Source organism: Thyridium curvatum, assembly GCF_004353045.1.
Source record: "Thyridium curvatum strain D216 chromosome Unknown NODE_5_length_802575_cov_81.998223, whole genome shotgun sequence".
Classification (NCBI taxonomy): domain Eukaryota; kingdom Fungi; phylum Ascomycota; class Sordariomycetes; order Thyridiales; family Thyridiaceae; genus Thyridium; species Thyridium curvatum.
The window spans coordinates 1-21,243 of NW_022156760.1; the positions used below are offsets into that span (position 1 = coordinate 1).

The 21,243-nt window shown below is 54.2% G+C and overlaps 9 protein-coding genes across 9 annotated transcripts; 4 read left to right on the forward strand and 5 right to left on the reverse strand.

Moving 5' to 3' along the window:
• Positions 1-411: 411 nt before the first annotated feature.
• E0L32_001211 (uncharacterized protein) lies at positions 412-1,233 on the forward strand (the record flags this gene model as incomplete). The annotated part of the gene is made up of 1 exon (XM_031134957.1): positions 412-1,233. The coding sequence occupies one exon, from the start codon at positions 412-414 to the stop codon at positions 1,231-1,233; it is 822 nt and encodes a 273-aa protein (XP_030991725.1).
• A 2,088-nt stretch (positions 1,234-3,321) lies between these two features.
• On the forward strand, positions 3,322-4,410 carry E0L32_001212 (uncharacterized protein; the record flags this gene model as incomplete). The annotated part of the gene is made up of 1 exon (XM_031134968.1): positions 3,322-4,410. One exon carries the CDS (start codon positions 3,322-3,324, stop codon positions 4,408-4,410), a length of 1,089 nt encoding a protein of 362 aa, XP_030991726.1.
• A 490-nt stretch (positions 4,411-4,900) lies between these two features.
• Positions 4,901-6,846, reverse strand: E0L32_001213 (uncharacterized protein; the record flags this gene model as incomplete). The annotated part of the gene is made up of 2 exons (XM_031134980.1): positions 4,901-5,811; positions 5,865-6,846. 2 exons carry the CDS (start codon positions 6,844-6,846, stop codon positions 4,901-4,903), a joined length of 1,893 nt encoding a protein of 630 aa, XP_030991727.1.
• A 665-nt stretch (positions 6,847-7,511) lies between these two features.
• On the reverse strand, positions 7,512-9,002 carry E0L32_001214 (uncharacterized protein; the record flags this gene model as incomplete). The annotated part of the gene is made up of 1 exon (XM_031134991.1): positions 7,512-9,002. One exon carries the CDS (start codon positions 9,000-9,002, stop codon positions 7,512-7,514), a length of 1,491 nt encoding a protein of 496 aa, XP_030991728.1.
• A 428-nt stretch (positions 9,003-9,430) lies between these two features.
• Positions 9,431-10,369, forward strand: E0L32_001215 (uncharacterized protein; the record flags this gene model as incomplete). Its single annotated transcript, XM_031135002.1, has 8 exons — positions 9,431-9,469; positions 9,527-9,567; positions 9,649-9,667; positions 9,722-9,787; positions 9,850-9,964; positions 10,042-10,107; positions 10,162-10,240; positions 10,291-10,369. 8 exons carry the CDS (start codon positions 9,431-9,433, stop codon positions 10,367-10,369), a joined length of 504 nt encoding a protein of 167 aa, XP_030991729.1.
• A 265-nt stretch (positions 10,370-10,634) lies between these two features.
• Positions 10,635-11,988, reverse strand: E0L32_001216 (uncharacterized protein; the record flags this gene model as incomplete). Its single annotated transcript, XM_031135013.1, has 3 exons — positions 10,635-11,147; positions 11,224-11,716; positions 11,819-11,988. The coding sequence occupies 3 exons, from the start codon at positions 11,986-11,988 to the stop codon at positions 10,635-10,637; spliced, it is 1,176 nt and encodes a 391-aa protein (XP_030991730.1).
• Positions 11,989-12,812: 824 nt separating this feature from the next.
• On the reverse strand, positions 12,813-14,316 carry E0L32_001217 (uncharacterized protein; the record flags this gene model as incomplete). Its single annotated transcript, XM_031135024.1, has 3 exons — positions 12,813-13,806; positions 13,866-13,925; positions 13,982-14,316. 3 exons carry the CDS (start codon positions 14,314-14,316, stop codon positions 12,813-12,815), a joined length of 1,389 nt encoding a protein of 462 aa, XP_030991731.1.
• A 1,410-nt stretch (positions 14,317-15,726) lies between these two features.
• Positions 15,727-17,229, reverse strand: E0L32_001218 (uncharacterized protein; the record flags this gene model as incomplete). The annotated part of the gene is made up of 1 exon (XM_031135035.1): positions 15,727-17,229. One exon carries the CDS (start codon positions 17,227-17,229, stop codon positions 15,727-15,729), a length of 1,503 nt encoding a protein of 500 aa, XP_030991732.1.
• Positions 17,230-17,818: 589 nt separating this feature from the next.
• Positions 17,819-19,617, forward strand: E0L32_001219 (uncharacterized protein; the record flags this gene model as incomplete). Its single annotated transcript, XM_031135046.1, has 5 exons — positions 17,819-18,013; positions 18,073-18,166; positions 18,233-18,475; positions 18,551-19,003; positions 19,061-19,617. 5 exons carry the CDS (start codon positions 17,819-17,821, stop codon positions 19,615-19,617), a joined length of 1,542 nt encoding a protein of 513 aa, XP_030991733.1.
• Between the last annotated feature and the right edge of the window lie 1,626 nt (positions 19,618-21,243).

The window sequence follows — 21,243 nt, forward strand, 5'->3', positions numbered from 1 at the left end:
GGTTCAGATCTCTAGCTAGAAGCGCAAGGAGGGCGGTTAAGACGGTAGTGAAGCCTGGGAAGAAACTATCTAGGAGGGGGGTGGGGGGGAGGGGGGGGGCAACGCTGCTCTGATGCGCGAGAATGATCTGCTCAGCCCCGAGCCCAACACATTCCAGTGTTTTGCTGTTGTCTCGGAAGGTACCGGCCCAAAAGGATCTCATACGTCCGCGATCTGGCCTAGAGGGATACATGGGTGGCTGCTTTGGCTGAATTCCATGACAAGGCGAAGAGGTAGCACAGCATACCAATGCATGTTTGACCAAGACTTGTTGGCGGTTTTCAGTCCTCCTTTTATAAACCACCACTTCTTCCTCGCCCTCGGTAGCTTGTTCTTGAAGTTAGACCTCATCAACCTAATTCAACCCTCACCATGGATCAGGATGCGAGGACCGTGCAAGATCTCGAAGTGATCACTCGGGAGCTTGCGAAAACCAAACTCGACAGCCTCTCCAGCACCGACCTCATCGACACACCTAAATCCGTCTCCACCCTTGTGGATGTCCTCTATAGCCAGCCAACAGCACCACCGTCTATATTTATTGACCTTGAAGGGGTCCTTTTGTCTAGACACGGGTCTATATCTATTCTTCAGATCTTTATTCAACCCGAAAATCGTACATATCTCGTCGATATATACACTCTTCGCGACAAAGCCTTCTTAACACCTGGGGCTTGTGACAACACCTTGAAAGACCTGTTGGAGACTGATACCATCCCGAAAGTTTTCTTTGACGTTCGTAACGATTCCGATGCGATGTTCAGTCATTTTCAGGTACGCCTTGCTGGAATCCAGGACTTGCAGCTGATGGAGCTTGCAACTCGCCGGTTCAACCGAAAATTCGTCAATGGATTATCGAAATGTATCGAGAATGACTGCCCTATGACTCCGGATGAGAGATCTCATTGGAAAGAGGTCAAGGAACGGGGTGTAAAAATGTTTGCTCCAGAGAAAGGAGGGAGCTACGAAGTCTTCAACAAGCGCCCGCTCCCTCGGGATATTTGGATTTACTGTGTACAGGACGTCCAGTTTCTGCCTCGGTTATGGTCGCATTATAATGCCAGGATGTCCAAGACGTGGCGCTCCAGGGTTGCAGAGGCCTCGAGGGAAAGGGTCATTACATCTCAGGCACCAACGTACAATGGCAAAGGACGACAGAAGGCTTTAGCGCCGCAGGGCTGGGCCTACTATTGATATCCGCGACGAGCTTCCATCGGGGTTTATGTGGGAGGTGAACAGTTCGATCTCTCCGCGATATGTCTGCTCTAGAATAGCCCTGGAGGAGCCAGTAATTTTGGGCCCACACCACCGTCATCGAGCTTCCCGACCAAGTGGCTGGACAGATCTGGCATCCAGTATTCCGTCTGCAGGTTCTCGGTGAAGTTAGAGGGCACTGGACTTGGTACGAGCTGCTATCATTGCAAATGCAGAGGGAAACAAAGCGGGCGTTCGAAAGTCCGAGCTTGCATGGTTTCGTGATAGCAATGCTGATTTCTTCGAACTGACTTCCCTTACGGACTGTGATAACGGAAAGACATCCTTCTTTTAAACGCCTAATATCCCTCTTGAGTTCGGTTTGAGGTATTATGGATAGCTAGATGTGTTTTACTATCTATTAGATAATATGGCTGCCACTCAAAGTGCGTCTGATGCTGTCAACAGCCGTCATCAATGAGCATGCAGAAGAGTCCAAGGCCATCAGTGAAACGCAAGACGGATGGGTCATGCTACTTCTGGTGACTGGCATTCTCATGAGCTTGTTTCTGGTGGCACTTGACCGAACTATCGTCTTGATGGTACGTGTTGGATAGCTAGACACTTAATGAGCGATCACAACAATGCATGTGATCACTGCTCGATAAACATCTCGAGCATATGCATGCGATCTTCTTCAACTCCTACCTCACTATTGTCGCTGCTGATGGTCAAGATGCCGAATATGGCCTGCGGGGTATATCCGGCATCTCTGAGCCAAGGGTCACGATGACCCCGAGCAGGATTGGGAACGGAGACTCCGTCCTCCCAGTCAAGCACCGTCACTGGGGCAGGACCGGTAACCCCCCTGACTATTACTCTCGGGGCTGGACATTTCAAGAATTCTTGTTCGCTAAAAGGCGACTCCTTTTCCAAGACGGCCTTATCCACTGGCAATGTTCTTGTGATGCTTGGTCTGAATATCTGGCATTTCTGCCGATACACGATATCGATCATTTCATGAGGGCGCCACAACGAGCTGGTTGCAAACGCTACCTTGATTCAATTCATTCATATCTGGTCAAGTGGGTGACATATTAGTTGCCAGGTCTCGTAATAGATTTACCTCAATCACTAGCGAACTTGCCGGCAGTGTGGGAGAGGATAATCCTACTACCTAAGTGTAGGTGGACCGCGCAGTCTATTAGTAGTTTGGATACAGATTGATCAAGAATCATCGACTTTTCTGACACCTACTTCATGCTGCTGGGGTATTCCGTCTCACATGAATCCACTGCCGTCCCCGTACAACACGACGTGCGGCGTGAGTCGAAGTAGCATGCAGGTACAGAGCAGGCAGGATCAACGAAGAGGGGGCTTGCAGCGAGCCTTTGGGTCACACAAAGATCATCCCGATGATTGGTATATATGATCCAGCGTCATCGTAGATGGACAGATTCTGATAGAATCAAGACTGAAGGCCATTCCTGATCTCGAATTCGAGTCTGCATCCACGCCACTGTCCCTTTTTGGTTGGGCCAGCATTCCTTCCTTCCCCGTCTGTCCCCACTATCAGGCACAGGCAACGATTGCCTAGGCTGGGAGAGCGCTGCCGAGTCCGCCCCGCGACCCCACCTTCCCTTCCCATGTGTCGAGTGTGTCACTGTGTGTGGGTGGTGACGCCTGCCGCCGAGCAGAAATATCAGGCCATCCCTTCTCCGGCCGAGGCAAATCGGGCTGGACCGACTACCCTCCTTCACGGGCCCTAGTATCAGCTTTATTGCGTCGCCTCACTCGCTTCACCTGACAAAATAACTGGGCTGACTGCCGGCATTACTTTTAGTGGCGTGAGATCCAGATTCACTATATCAAACGTTCAAGTCACTTTCGCGGTAGTGGTGGACTCTCGCCTAGTGACGACTTGGTAGTGCACATACGAATCACTGCCCAACTTCACTTCATGCCATCAACAACGCCAAACTCACACATCACCACGCTCATCTCCCCATAAATTCAGACCTGAGCCGCATCGCACAGTCTACCAGCCTTACCTTCCTTAGCAAGCACAGACACTCCGCCTTCTCCAACATGTGCATAGTCCTCCTCACCACGTCCCACCCGGACTACGCCCTCATCGTCATCGACAACCGTGACGAGTTCATCCTACGCCCCACCTCGCGCCCCCACTGGTGGAAGCCAGAGCCCGAGGCCCCTACCCCGGAGGACAGGCAGGAGATCCTCTCCTCCCGGGACCTCCAGCGCGCCGAACGCGGCACCTGGCTCGGTGTCACCAAGGCCGGGCACTTCGCCGTCCTCACAAACTACCGCGAGACCGACACAGCCGACGCCCAGCACCCGGTTCATGGCGTCCGCTCCCGCGGCGGCATGGTCACGGCGTGGCTGACCGCCTCCCCCAACGAGGACCTCCGGTCCTTTGTCGAGCGCATGCTCAAGGACGGCGGCACCCACGGCGTCGGCGGCTTCTCCCTCATCTGCGGCAAGCTGCGCCGCAACAAGGATTCGCCGGCTGACCCGGCGGCGCGCACCCTCGAGCCCCTGGCCATCATCTCCAACCGCAGCGACACGGCCGCCGAGGTGCCCTACGTCGCCGGCCAGCGCGGCGAGGTCTACGGCCTGTCCAACACGTGCTTCGACGACCCGCTCGTCTGGCCCAAGCTCGAGGACGGCAAGTTCGCCCTGCGCCAGACGGTCGAGGCGGCCGTCGCCCGGTCCGCGCCCGAGGACGAGCTCCTGGCGGACCTGTTCGCTATCCTCGACGCCGACACGCTGCCGCGCGACGACGCCATGAGCTTCGAGGAGTACATCGGCGTGCTCAAGCAGTCCATCTTCATCCCGCCCATCGGCGACGAGGACCACCGCCGCGACATGGACCACGCGCGCCGCCGCGGTAGCGCCTCGGTCACGGGCGCCCCGCACGCCGACCATCTGAGCCCCGAGGCCACGGCCGAGCTGCGCGGCGAGGAGCGGCCCGACGCCCAGCCCATGGGCTTCATGACGGGCATGTACGGCACCCAGCGCCAGACGGCCATCCTCGTCGACTGGGACGGCAACGTGCGCTACACGGAGCGGGCGCTGTACGACTCCAACGGCAGGCCTATCGAGCGTGGCCAGGGCGACGTGACGCATCGCTTCAAGGTCGAGGGTTGGGGCTCATGAGAAGCAGAGGAAAAAAAACCGGACGATCTTTGAGTTGACCGGCTGGTGGTGGATAGGGTGATGTTAGTTAGACACATGAATATTTCAAGAGGATTTAACGGTACATGATGAGAACGAGCCTTAGTTCGGGAGGCTGAGCTATTCAGGTGGTGCATGGGGCTTAGAGGGACATCACATCACATCACGTTAGAACAAGGATGGTGCCTATGAAACCCATCCTCAGCGTAGCATTGGATAAATGGATTGCATTTATTTAAGTATGAGGACCTAGTAGTCAAAGAAAGATATTTTGGGAGTGGTCATAGGGGATATGAGATGCTCCTTGCGAGTGTCGTTTTCTACAGCATGTAAGAAGGAAAAAGACAGATGGCCTTTTTCAATAATGATTGCTCCCAAAGACAACCCGAGCATACTTCTCCCGCCCCAGAATGCAGATTACCACCCACTATGATGCTTCCAATAACAGAAAGTCCATCACCCATACATAGACTCATAAGTTCATAAACCCACGTTGCGACTTGCCACCGCTGAATATTCGGGATACGAGGCCCTGGCGACCCGCAACCATGGTACCGCCGGTAGGCAACAAGGCCTTGCGGTTGTGCTTCCTAGCGTAGTCCTGCTGGAAGAGGAACAGGCTCCGCTTAGCCTCGCTCGTCGTACACATGGCCTCGAGGTGCAGGAAGACGCGCTTGCACCGGTTCGTCTCGTCCAAGAGCAAGCTCACGTCAGTCCGCGCGATGGACTGGAACGTGCCGTGGGACGGGGAATCAGCCAGCGAAGTTCCAGTGAGCGAGGAACGTAGATAAGAAGATTTTGAGTTCGAGGCCGGCAGGTTGCCCTTGCGCTGTTTCGGCGTCGGCGCCGGGTCGTTGACTAGAGTTGACTGAGCTGTCTGTGCATCGATGACACTTTGCAAGTTGAACGGCGTGAGCAACTCGCCGTGAAAGCGGTCGTGTAGGGCCATGAAGCGGCCGGACCAGTAGGAGAATGGCTGAGGCGTAGATATAAATCTGGGGTTTGAGGCCCTCAAGGCGGCGGCCTGGTTCTCCTCCAGGCTCTGCCGGGCAGATCTGCCAAAGGAGTTGCGAGATGATAACCTTGAGAAAGTCGAGGACTCTCTGATATTTGTATTGGTCGATGAATGGCTGACATTACGACTGCTGCCCAGGCTTGCCAGGGAGCTTCGAGATAGGGATTGTGTGATGTTTGCCAAGACATTCAAGGTGCGCGACTTTGGCACGCGGAGGTTCGTACTGAATGCCCCGTCAAGAGGGCGCGTGTTCTCGTTTTGAGCGGCGGGTAAATCTGTCTTCTGAGGGTAGGCTGTGGTATAAGATGTAGAGGTCGAAGGCTCGTCTGGTATACTGTGGGAGCCTTTCCCAGCCTTGCTCAAGGTTCCTGAGGATTTCGAAAGTTGGATGTTGTTGGTCGTCTTGCTCCTGCCTACGAACCTGGGCAGGAAGCCACGACGGGTCTGGGTCTGGGCGGTGTGTGTGGCGGGAGGTACCCTGGTCTGCCCGACGTCGGGCTCATGGAGAAGCGCTCGGCCTTCTCGTCCTGCGTCGACACCGAGGTCGTATCGGAGTCTGTCTCTGCAAGCGGCGGAGGGCGCTTTCGCGGGTACGCCGAGAACGGGTGATCGTGGTACTCGAAGTAGACTGTGGGTGACCGAGGGACTCTCCTGATAGGGGGCGTCTCTTTCTTGGGAGGCGTCTCCAACTTGGGAGGCAACATGTCCGGTAGAACGGGAGAGATTGTTGGCAAGATCTCCGATTCCAGATCCACAGGAATGCCCAGAGTCTGGCCTCGGACCTGCCTGTTGAGCTCGACAGTGGACGCCAACAGCGCCCCTCCGGTCTCGCTCGAGTCCGTGGATGGAGACCGCGGCAGGGATTCTTCGGGGGAGTCCTGAGGCTTGCCCCAATGCGAAGGCCAGTTCGTCTCGAGGTCTGTGTTGTACGGTGGTGGTGGCGGTGGCTGAGCCGGCGACGGACATTCTGTGCTGCATTGAGGCTCGGCGACCAGGCAGAGTACGATCCGCAAGAAAGACGCAGCGATAATAAATGTGCAAGCGCAGTAAGCGTTGAAGACAGCGACTATGAAGCTCGCCCAGAGGTCGATCAGTTGCCAGCAGATAGTGGAGTTTGTAATCACAAGGTTGAGCAGAGTGCGGTGGTTTGAGAGGGTAGTTGAGAGCAAGAGCCCAACGGTTCTCGTGGTGAGATTGAGAAAGCTTCCAAGTAGCCTTAGACCACAGGAGAGGGCAACCATCCAGGGAATATTCTGGTCGGTATTTGACTCAAAGAGGCCGATGAGTCGGCGTATGGCATTGGAGAATGGGGAACAATAGTCGGCGTCACGCGCTTCCGTTGACGACCGTCGAGACTGATTCTGTGGTGGAGCTTGGGTTGTTGGCTGGTTTTCGCGCACCATCTTGAGTCCTGGCAGCGGTGCACTAAATTGCTCGTCAGATAGATTAGGAGGAGGGTATTGAAAGGGTCAGAGAAATGCGAGTTGCGGCCAAGTCGGAGTCAGTTCGATTGTAAGGTGAGATCTTGGGACCACGAGTGCGTTGGAGAATGGACTGATGGTGAAGTAAAGAGGTGAATGCCTAGGTAGATGGCAGATTTTCTTCAGTGATTAATTTTTACGACTCACACCTGGCTCTTTAACGAGTAGCCCTTGCCACGTCTGGTACCAGCCGCACTCATTGGAAGGAACTCAACTCCCTGTTACCCATTTGAGCTCTCCAGGTTGGCAGGTGGAACTATTTCCAAGAAGCGAGGTAACAACGAGTGAACATCTGCGAGGGACAGTCTGGGTAAGACCTCATACAGCAGCATGACAGATCATGTTGATAGTACTACGCTGTGTATTTCGAATACAGGGGTCATAAGTAATCCTTGGATAATAGCACCTTTACGCCCGCCCAAATAGATCCAAACCCAAGAAAGGGTATCAAACTCCCGCTGATGAGATGGCAACGCTTCATCCACCCTAATAATCAAAGCCTAGACCCTTTCCAGACGCTGTTTGACCCTGCGTGCTTACTTTACAACCTTAAGCCGCCCCTTGCTGTGTACGGTAAGCTCGGCTCCCTAAGCCTCTGCCTTCTTTCGAGCCTTAAGGAAATTAGCCAGCTGCTCATGCTTAGTGACGAAGAAGCTATGCTTCTCGTCGCTCCTCCAGACCAGCACGCCGATCTCGTCGGCGTACTGCACCAGCGCCTGATACTCCTTAACCGTATCAAAGTCCTTGAACAGGAACCCCGTGTTGCTCTTCATGCGCTCGTTCTCGAGCTGCCACAGCCGGATCTGGTCGACCACCGTCGGCGGCAGCACGGGGCGGCTGTGCGAGGCGGCGCTGCGGTGCATCTGCTCGTGCGCGTGTGCGGCGAGGTAGCTGATGATCTGGTCCGACGTGATGCCGAACGAGACGGCCCGGCGGATCGACTCGCGCGTGAGCTTGCCCGAGACCATTCCGGGGAAGCGCATGTTCATCTTGGTGAAGAGGGCCAGGACGGCGATCTGGAGCGGCGAGGATGTGTATGCGTAGAGGCGGTAGTTGGTCTCGAGGATGATGCTGCCCTTGACATCTGTGCCGGCGCCCGGTAGGCCGCTGGCCGAGGAGGCATTCGTAGTCGCCGCGTCGAAGCCCGCGCTGACCGACCGCAGGGCATCAGCACTGCTGGTAAGGGTCGTCGCGAGGCGCGTGGGGAAGTATTGAGACGGGTCGTTGCTGGGGATGTAGATGAGGCCAAAGTCGACGAGGGACGGGAGCATGTTCCTCCGCTGCTCCGTCAGAGAGTTGGTGTCGTAGGCTCTGCCCAGCTCGAGCGTCGAGAGCATGAACAGGAAGCTCAGCATGTCGACGCTGTCCATGCCTGCGTCCCTACCACCAGCATGATCCACCGCCTCCAGCCACTGCAATAGCAACGTCCATACCTGAGCATTAGCCGCCTGTAGCAGGAACGTGAAGCCGGTCTGTGTGATGCCAACGCCGCCGGGGGCGCCCGTCCGTCTCTCGACTAGCCGCCCAGCGAGCAGCAGCTCCTTGACAGACCTCTTAGGCCCGTGAGAGTCGGCCCCGGACGGACCCGACGAGAATCCAACGCTGTTCACCACGTAGTGCAGAATATCCTCCCACTTCTGCCTCGCGTATCTGTCGAGAAAAGCAACGTTGATGTCCGCCGCCACGGGCTTCTCGCTGGGTACGCCGAAGCTGTTGTGATCGCCCCCGCCTTCGAGCGCCAGCCGGAAAGACTTCTTGAAGTTCGTCGCCAGTACCATCTCTTGCGGCTTGTCCTTACTTAGCGCACTGATCTGGACAATGTGCAGGCTTCGCAGGATCGACAGGGCCTGGTCCTTCTTCCGCCTGGCCTCGGGGCGCACAAGGTTGTCGAGGTCGGAGAGGAGCATCGGGCCCTCAAAGTAGAGGATCATGCGCACGAAGTTCTTGGCGAGAGAGGGAAGCATGCGTCGGAAGATAGCTAGGGTGGTGGAGGGTTGCTGGTAGAGTTTTCTAAAGCTCGTGCCGGGCTGCTTCTCCAAGTAGTCGGAGAGGGTGAGGGAAGGGGTGCCGACCGACATCTTGGCGGCAGTCGTGGCGTGAGTGAGGTCTGCGGTGGTTATATCATGTCAGGAATGAGGTCATGTATGCGTCTCGATGCATAAAAGGCCGTGGTAAGTGGTCTAAGGTCTATCCCTTACAGATGAAGCACATCAACAAACAGTGATCTTTTATCTTTTAGAGGCCTACAAAGGATGATGCATGCACATTTAGCGTAAATTTGAGCTCCAGGCAACTCGAGCGCTCGTAGTGGGGTTTCTCGCGATAAGCTTTAGCGTACCAAAGCACGCCGATAAGCTCCAAGGTGGGCCTCGGGAGCGCGTTCCCCCAAGATGACGCCGAAGCACCCACTACCTACCTAAGGTAGCCTGTCGCTGCAACAGCACCGAGCTCGGGAGGAGGACGAGCTGTTTTGACACCCGACATTTGATCACTGGTAGCTGGCAACATGTCGACGAAACTGGCGCCCACGAAATTTGTTCGATCTGTACGCATACAAAACCACTATGAGCCTGACAGCCGGTGATTGACACGTGCTACACAGGTTGTGAGATCGTTCATGGCCGAGTCCGGCCTGGAGCCGAGGTGCGGGCATTTCCCCGTCCTTCCCCCGTCCTTCCCCCTAACTCCCCATTTCAACGAGCCACGCCCCTAACTGAATTGCAGACTCCTCGGCCCTCACAATGTATGAGGGATACTTGTATTGTCTTATGCACCTCAAAAGCTGACATTGCCCTAGTTCCGGGTCCTCCATGCGGAGAAGGGCAAGGTCGACTTTGAGCTGGACATCCACAAGGACCACACGGTATGAGCCACACTTTTGCAGCTCGCCATAGTGATCAAGCATTCATTGACGGGTTGCCACAGAACCGTCTAAAGATCTTGCATGGAGGGACGATTGCCAGTTTGGTCGATCTCGGTGGCTCACTGGCTGTAGCCTCCATGGGACTCTTCGCGACGGGTGTCTCGACGGATCTGAACGGTAAGTCTGCCGAAATGTGTACCCTAGTTTGCCTGCGCACACCTACGCGTAGCCGGATCCTAACCTTCTCGGGACAGTGACCTACCTCAGCGGTGGCGGCAAAGTGGGCGATAAGCTTCATGGAACTGCCGTGTGCGAAAAGAGTGAGTTCTCGCGCTTCGTACTACGGCCAAGGATTGAATTGACAACCATTCCAGTCGGCAAGACCCTTGCCTTTACCCAAGTCACCTTCAAAAACAAGAAGGGGGAGCTTGCCGCCAGGGGAAGCCACACCAAGTGAGCCCGTCTCTTCTTTTTGCAGTAAACGGATGCTGACCTACAGAAAGATACGTCGCTCAAGCATGGGGTGCTCACGAATCGTACACGGCCCCGAACGAATATGCAGAGGCGAAAGAAGACAAGTAGATAAATGTATATATGTATATTGATAGATCTCGTAGATATCAGTTCAACCTAGAGCAATCCCAGAACACATTACCCGCATCCTTATCGCAGTCCAATTCCCAGACGCCCGGCACAAACCTAGGGCCGGCCAATACACCAGATAATATTATGTCCTCGATCCAAACGAGTGAAGTGTCGAATAGCAGCGCGATATGGTATCATGCAAAATCTCAAATGATGAGCAAATCTCTCAAGTCAAACGAGTGTATCACGGAGGCTTCGCCGATCAAGCCTTCATCTCTCGAGGGTAGAATCCGTTGGCTTGTCCCTCGGGGCCGGGAGTAGGCACCTGCTGCTGCTGCGGCGGCAGAGTGCCCTGCTGATCGACTGGGCTGACCGAGGTGTGGCCGGTGTACGCCTGCTGGGGTTGCTGCACCGGCTGTCCCTGCCATCCCTGCGGCTGGAGGTAGCCATGCGGCTGGTAGGCCATCTGCTGGGGAGCGCCATAGCCGTACTGCTGCTGGGGGATCGCGTACACCATGGGCGGCGCGGCCGCCGGCCCGCTCATGAAGGGCTGGGCGGTAGACCACAGGCCCTTGTGCTTCCAGACGCCGATGACGAAGAGGAGGACGAGCACGACGAAGAAGATCCACGTGTTGAGGACGGCGTCGATGATGTTTATATACTCGGGCGCGGAGACCGTAGGGCTGGTCTCGAGGAGGAACAGGGCGGCAATGACCAGGGCGTACAGCCAGCGAATGAAGTTGAGGACGGCGGCGACGAGCAAGACGACTGCGGACTACAAAGGTGGTGAGCCGAGGCTCTTCTCCATGTGTGTGCGGAGAGAGATGGCACAGGGAGAGCAGAGTACTTACGTTCTTGGTGAACATGATATTACGGAACCTGTGCATGATCACGCTTGCATAGACCAGCAGCCCGATCGACGCGATAAAGTTCAGCACATCATAGGCACCGCTGATCTTACGAGCGTCGCGGATCTGGCGGTTGTAGTCGGTGTAGCGGCTAGAGTTGAGGTACTGGCCGTAGATGACGTTGAAGCGGGCCGTCGTGGCCACGTTGAGCGCAGTTAGGACGACAGCGGCGACGAAGCTGACATAGCGCAGGGTAGTCTGGATGGCGGTGCGCTTGTAGTTAAGGATGTACATGAAGCCATTGCCGAGCTCAACAAAGGTGATAATAAGCAGGACGTTGGCGACGCGCTCAAAGAGAACACCAACAGTGCCAATGCGGTACTGCGCGTTGCTCATTGACGACACGTAGCTTCGGTTGTAGCGCCGGCTGTACCCGTTGGTGTAGGCAATGAGAGCAGCATAGATCGCATCGCCGGCGGTGATCAGGATCAGGGCTCTAGGAGGCAGGAAAAAGTCGGTGTTAGAGCTTTGCGACGTGGCGGGTCCATTGGATGGGTGCATCATCGCCAGGAGCGTACGTCGTGGGGGAGCAACTTACAAGATCTCCACAGGATATACGATCTTGAGCCATGTGATGCCAGTACGGGCAGGGTCCTTGCGTCGACGAGCCAGGCAAAGACTGACTGACCAGAGGATGAAGAGCGGCGTGATCAAGACGCCAACCATGCCGGCATGGACACAAGCGTAGATGAAATCTTCATCTGCCATTTTGGTGATGCACTTGCAGGCAGGTCAATGGGTTTGCAAAATTGATTGCTGAGAAGGAGAAGAGATTCGTCGGGGTAGACAGCCGAGAAAACAAATAACAAATGCCTCTGGCAAATCCAGCATAAAAATAGCAAGAAAAGAAAAGTAGTTAGAGAGTACAAGACGATTGTGGGGAGAAGAAGAGACAAAAATCGAGGCGCAGGGGAAGTGTAGACGTTCTCGATGACCGACAGAGCGAGGCACAGCTTTAGCTCATTGCACCAAACCTCAGCCGTAAGAAACGGCGCAATGATCGACCGCATGGCTGTGGTGACTGAGCGGGCAGGCCAGCGCGTGCATCGAAGCCTGACGATCTGGGCAAGGCGGACAGGGTTGATCGTCGCGCGAAGACAGCTGGGCACCCTGGGACACGCAGGCCATTTCTTTTGTGGACACGAAAAGAACGAAACGAAAACATGGGACATGAGAGACAATGCCCCCGGCGAGAGCCAGTCACAGTCCGGGCTGCTCCAGAGCTGAAGAGGTCGTCGGCTTAGTGTGCTGTAGGGCTGTGCATCTAGCTCGACTTGGCGGACGTTGATGTGCAAGTAAACTCACGCCAGGTGGACCCTGCAAAGGAGATCCTTGCCTGAACTGGACTGCCCTAGCAAGCCAAGCCGAATCAGGCGCACTGGTGCAACCCTGGCCGGCATTGGCATCCCTGAGACAACACAAAGAGCTCCGGCGGTGGCACGATGGAACGTGGGCGGATGGGAGACAGAAGTGCGGCTCTTGGGTTTCGGGGAATTACCGCGGAGATGCAGCTATCTATCTGATTGTATCTACTATTCCCAGTGCATGGAACGGCCCCGAAACGCAGGGATTGCCCGCAGCTTCTTGCCCCAGATGTAGAGAGGAATGGCCAAAAGAAAGGGACCGGCAGTGAACACAAACCAGATCATCAGCGGCAAGATGTAGCCGCGGTTGACAACCATGGGCGGCACCCAGTAGGTCATAGCAAAGCCCGTCACGTTCTTGAAGACCGTGCCCACGACCATGATCTCGCCAGAGAGAGGCTTGTACACGTCCAAGGCATAGGCAATAGCGATTACCGCGATCGAACAGACAGCCAGACCAGACGACCCAAAGCCCATCACGACGATGAGAGGCCAGTCCCAGCCCTCGCGGACTGCGATGCCTCCTATGACCGTTCCAACAACGGTGGTGATGGCAAAGGGTATGAGGGCGGGGAGACGCATCTCTGCCTCTCGCACGCCGTTATTGCGTACTGTCGCTCTCTGCACCATCCAGTCCGAGAGAGGTCCTGCAGTCAGCATGCCAACGAACGCACCCCCAGCGAAGCCAAAGTTGGACAATCCGACTCGCGCAGGAGTGAATCCGTAGCGTGGGGATTCCAGGATCGGGGATTCTGTGATGTTCCAGTACAGCGCTAGATTGGCCGTGCCCATCAGATTCAACGAAGCAAATAGAACGATGGGAAGAGCCGCAGCCCGGATTGGTCCCACAAAGTCGCGAATGATAAATTGTTTGTAGTGACGATGGGGCTTTTGGAACAACCAGAATTGCCCCCGGCTCGGCCGACCTTTTCCGACTAACACAGCGTGACCGATGGTCTCGACATGCTGCTGCACACATTGTGACTCAGCTTCAACCTTGAAGTCGTCAGTGTGAGTTGTACTTGCCGGCGTGGCTGGACTTTCAGATGAATTGAGCAACGTCTCGCGGTTGTACTTGGTTTCGGGAAACAGAAACAAGATCAGTATCAGGTTGAAAGCAATGAGGCCAGCAGACAGCCAAAAGAAGCTTCGCCAACCGTGTCTAGCCCTCCATTAGTACCACATCATCATGCCGGTCAGCTGATAAAATGTGGTGCTTACCTCTCAGCAATATTCCCGGAGATGACAGGCCCAATGCATGCTCCAAAAGACATTGAAGTACTGCATGTAGCAACTCAGCAACTCAACCAGACATGCCTTTTCGATACTATACTCACAAATAAACACCCATCCAGAATCCTCGCTCGTGAATGAACCAGAGGTCAGCAATGACCTGCACCATCAGCGTTTCGCTAGGTGCGGCGGCAATACCGATCACAGCACGAGATGCCATGAAACTGGCGTAGTTTTGTGCGACAGCCTGCCATATGCTGGTAACAAGGAACAGAATGCCAAATGATAGGGCTACCGCCCGACGTCCAAAGATTCTAGAACAGGGGATGGCGATGAAGTTGGAGAACCCAAGGACAACTACCGTGACACCCGTGATCAGAGGGACTTCTTCCTCAGAGAGATGGAAAGTCTCCGCAAAGAGGGGGAACATAGGTGCCATGGAGATAGCGCAGGTTGTAGTCAGCAAAGAATAGAATGCAATAGTTATTCCAGCAAGTACTATTGTTTGTTACTGTGTTTGTCCAATAAAGGGGAAATGGAGGCCATGGGCCGATGCTTACACTTGCGTGTCGAGGACCAGTTTAAAGGATCAGCAGGGTCGAGACTTGGATGCGGAACTAGACTAGTATTGAAGGCTGTCAGCGTTCTGAAACCGGAGTTGTTAAATCGAAGATTATGTACTTGCATGAGGGTTCTCCGAGTCAATTCATCGCCATCCTGATCTACTTGTTTCATAACTTCCGTCCCCGGTATGGTATCCTTCATATCCCTATGTGGCATTTGAGCCATCGATCTATCCTGGGCAGACTCCATCTCGATAGGGGACAATAAGCCGGTATTGACAAAAGTGGCCTTGAATAGAAGGGGGGACGTTGCAACACAGTTGATATGAGCAAGTTCATGATGGGACGATCACAGAGAGGAGTCCAGTGAGGCTTTTTATTAAGCCCATGAATACGTTTCACAAGATAATGAAAACGCCACGGGTAATACAGTGTACGACCCCGGACACCCCCAAACTCCGCGATACCCGCTTTGCGACTCGCCTTTACGCCTCAGCCAGACGCAAGAAAGCCAGCCTACTCTCCGAAGAGCTATCATTTATGAGGCTGGACTACAGACGTTGTTGATCAAAATTGGACAGCATTAGAAACCAACAATCCGCACGCTACGGGGATCTGTTGATTTATTTTAATATAAACAGAGTCGTTCTTTTTTGTGCAGCACGGCCACTCTGCGGGCCTCACAGGACATGTGTGAAGCCAGCTCAGCCCAGTATTGCTCCGACTTCTGGGATGACGCCGGCGCACACTTTACTTGGGCATGCACTAGCCATACAGAACTAGTCGGATACTCCAGAGCAAACTATGTGTATATCATATCCGACATGGACGTCGGGGAAACAGTCTTCGTCATCACTAATTCGTCCCCTTGATGAAGGAATCTTCGAACTCGATAAGGTTAACCATGTATGCACTATATACCCTCTCAAGATAAATCAAGACCACACCTGATCAAACGTGACTAATAAATGTGCAGTGATCAAAATCCTTCCTGCTCAGATTGATCAACTAATTAAACTGCCCCAGTCCGGCCAAATTCGGCGAGAAGACCACCATATCCAGTGCACCCACAATCAACACATGATCTGACAAGGAGAAGCATTCCACCAAGCCGGTGCCGAGTCGGCAGGACTGTGGATGTTAGGGAAGGATTGATTACAATATCAATGGCTTTCGTGGGCGCTGAAGTCATGAGTCATTATCAAGGCGTTGGCAGTTCATTGTCACATAGTTATCTCGTGAGCTTGGTACTAACAGACATTCAATAATGAAATACCGATCAGTGCTCAGGCTATAGGATTCTTTGTCATTCCCGCCATTAATGTGCCCAGGACAGATATATCTGTACACTCCTGTAACTTTAAGATGGCATGCTCGATGCTATCTCTCTTCTTGTCCTCGATCACACTCTGTGTTACCAGCCTCCACTTGTATAAAATCTCTTGGTTAGTTAAAGGTGGCAGTACGCCCTTCGGAGCTAGTTCTTCATGCGATATAGAAGGAGAACCATCTTTGAAGGATATAGTCACCCTCTGGGAGGTCTTGCCCAATCCAGTCGATGCATAGCTCTTGTTCTCCTCGCAGGTAGTCGCATCCACGAGCTGCCAGACTTGATCACGGTCAAGTTTGTCGGTTCTGAACTGCGCCGGCGTAACCTGCTCGTCCACCAGATACGTAGCCCCAACATAAGCATTGCACATCTGCGCGCCGGTCGCGGTGAGCGGTCGCTCTGGCTTCCAGCCTCCATGATGGAAAGCGGCCTCGCTCATCTCAATTCGGATGCTCTTTATGTTATCGAACTGTCGCGTTCGCTCCGGATGCGCGGCGCGAAGAGCAGCCAGGCAATCAACGGTGCAGTGAGTTCCCGCCATGGCAGCGTAGGGCTTGACCAGCACGCCTTCGATCTGCCACTTTTTCCCCAGGTCCTTGCACACTTCTTCGGGCTTGTACTGCGGCTCCTTCCCATTACCCGAGCTGAACATGGTCAAGAAGCCGCCGTACTTGCGCTCGTACACTTTCTTGATGCCGACATAACCGCCCCGTGCCAGCGTCGCACCGAGAAGCCCGTTGCGCGCGGCGAAGCCGTGCTGCATCCGCTTGACCTCGCTCTCAAACTGTGCCGACATGAGCCCGCCCGCCTGAGTGCAGGCTATCCCCAGCGCATCTTCCACGGCCTCGGCCGACAGGCCTAGCAGTTTGCTCACGGCGGCGGCGGCGGCTGATGGCCCGAAAACGGCGCCAGAATGCCAGCCGTGCGAGAGCACGTCTGCGCCTCGCAGACCTAGACCGACGCGAGGGCCGACCTCGCAGCCTACGACATAGGCAAGCAGCAAGTCAGCCCCTGAGAAGTGGCGTGGTGCCGCTCGCCCGTCGCCTTTGTAGTGATCAGGCGGCGGCGGAGTGCCCATATGCTCTGCTGCCGCGAGAAGAGCGGGCAGCAGGATCGAATTGGAGTGAAGTGGCGCATCGCGATGCCAGTCGTCGAGCTCAAAGCCCTGGATGAATGTGCCGTTGAGCAGTGCGGCGGTCAGTGGTGTAACCTTGCGGTCCCAGCCGAAGAGCGTCGCGGCAGCGCCCGGCCCGCTGTACTCGAGATCGAGGAGGGCGGCGGCAGCTTTCTCGGACCATGGCAGGTGAGCACCGACGAGGGCACAGGCGATTCCGTCGAGAATCAGGTATTTCGCGCGCGTCAGGAGCTCGGGTGGGATGTCGCCAAGCTGAACTGTCGAGATCCAGCGGCAAAGCTCGGCGGTCGGTCCGGGCTGGGCGAGAACTGCTGGCTGACTCATTTCCAATGGGGTGAAGGGTTGAGTAGAGACCGCATGAACGAGCGTTATTATCTGATTCTTTTCAGCTGCATGAGTTGAGAAAATAGCACAGCGTCTTTTCGTGTTTTATAGGCGATGTCTAGAAACATGAATTTGTATTGCTGATTGCTAGGTTAATCTGGAGACAGTTCGGGACCGATTCGGGGATGTGCGGAACACACTTGTGGGTAGCTGTTTAGGCAAGTAGGTGTTTCGTGTTGCCACCGCTCCTAGCTTCGTAAAAGTGTCTATTCCAACAATAAAAGCGGCTGGGCAAACCGTGAATACCTGGAAAGCTGGGCGTCAAAGGCGATCGGCAGGAGTCGGCCAACACGTTGGCCCACACTCTGCAATGACATCGGTGAAACACGGCAAGATAAACTCATGATAGGGGAAACTGCGGGGACCCCAGATTTCCCCAGCTCAGCAACCTTGATCTTTGTGATCTTCGGGAGCTGGTAGGATCTCGAACGAAACATATATATTATGGTTACATTCTATAATCAGTCCATTTCTTTTTCGACAATTTTACAACTTTCTTTCCGTACAATAACCGAGACAAGACCTCAAGATGGGAAACTCCGATATCGAGCAAGTTCAGGCTCTCGAGACTCGCTCGGAGCCTGAGAAAACCCCAGGCAAGGCTTTCCGGGGAGACTACGCAACCGGCGTTGTGGATATGTCTCCTGTTGAAAAGAGGTTGCTGATTAAAGCTCGTTTACTATTGGCCACTTTGATGGCACTCATGTATTTCGCCGCTTACTTGGTGCGCATTCATCCCTCACTGGCCGAGTCTCTGGGTCTAGCCTCTAAAACAACCTCCAGGACCGCCACAGCATTGGAAATGCCTCCGTCATGGGTATGGCAAAGGACCTACATATTGGAGCCCACGACTATTCCAATGTCCTCTCCATGTTCTGTACGCTACCCTGATCACTCCTGTCACTTATACCAGAGATGAGCTGACCCCTTTGTTCTGATCTAGATGTCGGATATGTTATATGCATGCTCCCAGCAAACATCATACAGCGCAAATTCTCTCCGCACTACATCGTTGGCACTTCATGTACTATATTTGGTCTTTCGGTAGCGTGCATGGCGGCCGCGCGAAACTACGGGGCCATGCTTGGTCTGCGTATCCTCGTCGGCTTCGCCCAGTCTTTCATCCAGGGCATGACAGTCTATTTATCTCTGTGGTTTCGGCGGGATGAAATAGCTGGCATCGCAGGTAGGCGACCTCGCTTCATCTCATGTATCCGCTCATACCCTGTGCAATATAACAGTAAATAACGGGCGGGACTAGCGATTATCTACTCGGCCGCCACTATCTCGGGTGCCTTCGGCGGCTTCATCGCTTACGGTATCGAGAAGAACGCCAAGCTGAGCCTTGCCGTGTCAGGCCTTGAACCCTGGCGGTGGCTCTTCATCATTGAGGGTTGCATTGGCGTCTTTGTCGGGATACTGTTTTATACCATGCTTCCCCAGTTCCCCGACAAGCTACAGGAAAGGGGCGGCAAGCACTGGTTCTTCACCAAGGAGGAGATAGATGTCGCGTGCGAGAGGACCTCCTCCTTTAATACGATGGGAGCCAAGGTGGAGGTGCGCCAGATCCTCATTGCCCTCACAAGTCCTCTATCGTGGGGCTTTGCTTTGGTAAACGGAGGGGTAGCTTCGGGCATTGCAACCATCGGGGTCTTCTTGCCTACCTTTGTACGCGAGCTAGGCTATTCGAAAGGCAAGCAAGCATTCTACCTGGGTTCAGGCACGATGAAATGCGGCAAGATGCAGTGAATGACTAACACTCTCTGAATAGTCAATGCCCAGCTCTTCAGCGTCATCCCCTACGCCGTGGCCTTCGTATCCATTCTCGTCGCCAACCACCTCTCGGATCGCTTCAACAAGAAAGGCATTCCGTTAGTATGCTGTCTATCCACTGCCACAATCGGCCTCATTGTCATCATGACCGAGGCGCCAACAGCTGGTAAGATGGCGGCCCTGTGTCTCGTCGCTTCCGGGGTCTACCCCTCGGTCACTCTGTTGGCCGCTTGGTGCGGATCCAACATTGCAGGGTTCACCAAGCGGGCCACGACGTGGGCCATGGCCGAGATCACCGGCCAATGCCTATCCATCATGGCCACCAAGATCTACAACACGCCGCCGCGTTACTTCAAGGGCCACGGCGTGCTGCTGGGCCTGCTGGCGTTTGGCGTTATCGATTGCGTGGTGCTCATGTGGTGGATGCGTAAGGAGAATGTCCGCCGCGAGGCCGAGGTGGGCGCGTACATGGCGCGGGGTGAAGCCCACCCACACGAGAGTAAGAGCCTGGAGGACGTCCAGGATCTCCATGTCAGCTTTCGGTATATCATCTAGACATATCATGGCATGGGTGGAATAGTTCGAATGCGAATGGCATCGCATGCCCGATAGAGCTTGCTCATAAATGACTTGGTGCAGTATTAGACTTCTATACAGTAGTTCTTCTCTCTCGTATAGGAGGAGAGGAGAGAAGAGAGGCCTCAATCGGAGCCTGTGGCAAGCACCTCTTATACCGACATGGATAAACATGAGTTTGAAAGCCCTCGGTCTCGCGGGTCTGAGAGCCTGGCGTTGCAAATAGTCACCAGGCAGGATTGTGCTGTCAGCAAGAGAATACGGTGCGCCTGCAACCTTCATTTGGGCCAATAAGTAATGATCAATGCCGAGATGGATTTTAAGGCGTCCTATCGGTGCGATGATTCTCTGCTTTGATTTCAAGTGTGACAGTTAGAGGTATTAGAGTGTTCCACCACACGGCATTACTTTCGGCATCCACAATATTATCACCGCGCATAGAGGCGGTTGCATTCTTACCGCAGGGAATCATGCGATCTCTTATGCGACCCATTGGGACTGCGAAACCCAACACCCGATCTTAAGGGTGCAGGTTAGGTTTTAATGTTAGTTTGTCCGCCTCCCATTGTTCATTTCTAAGTATTGAATGGATCTGTAGTTGGGGAAGGATGGGTTTATTCGGTACTGCTCAAAGAGCCAGATTGGAAGCAGTCTAGAAACTAGCATCATCTACAACACAGGAGTGAATTAGTAGAGTCAAAGCTCTGGTCACCCTGGCGATCGGTAAAGCGAGAATTTGAAATAGGCAAAAAAGAGGGATTATAAACTTTGAATCCAGGAGGTGAGCAGGTAGACTACTCTTTGGAAGCATATTCATCAACATCCTGCTTCATCCAACTGCACCAAAGCAGCTGACTTCTGGCTGTGTTGACAGGACTTCATCTAAACTTACTTAGAAGGGACACCGCAGGATCACATTCTTCAACCCCAACTGTATCTGTTTGGCATGTCAGTGCCAAAGTCACCTTGATCTGCCTCTTTGAATGACTTCCCTACATTGTCTTCTAATCTCAGTTCTTTGTAAAATTTCTGATCTTTTCATCCTCAACCTCGAATATCGCCGCTGTGCACCATTTCGCGTGTTTCCCCGTCCTAGTGGTGCCCTTGTACGGCTCACCGCAATGGCTCCCCTCAGCTGAATACCGCAGCAGCACATGTCCGTCTTTGGCCCATGATCGAAGCGGATAATATGGAGATCGCTGACGCTCTTCATAACAACAGCGTGTGAGTCGGCGTAGTCCATGGGTGTCTGGCACCCTGGAAATGTGGCGGGAGCCCAGAACCAGCTGTCTGGGTGACACAGATGAGAGGCGGAAATGGCTCCCTTGTTCTCTGTCGGGGAGTACGCAATCGCCTTGTACTCCTTACATAGCTCAATGTTGCGCTGAGATAATTACAATTAGCCACTTGCCCCCATTTCTGACTTACTGCAACGAACCTCTTCCTCTAGCGTCTATCTTGTCGTGATCTTTGACGGTGGGTGTTGCCGTGGAGCCAAGTTCAGATTTCATAGAATGACTGACCTGTCCTGAATTCAACCTACTCGTTACTCTCATTTATTTTTTCCCAAGTTGCTGTAGATAATCTGGGCTTCCGCCCACCGTC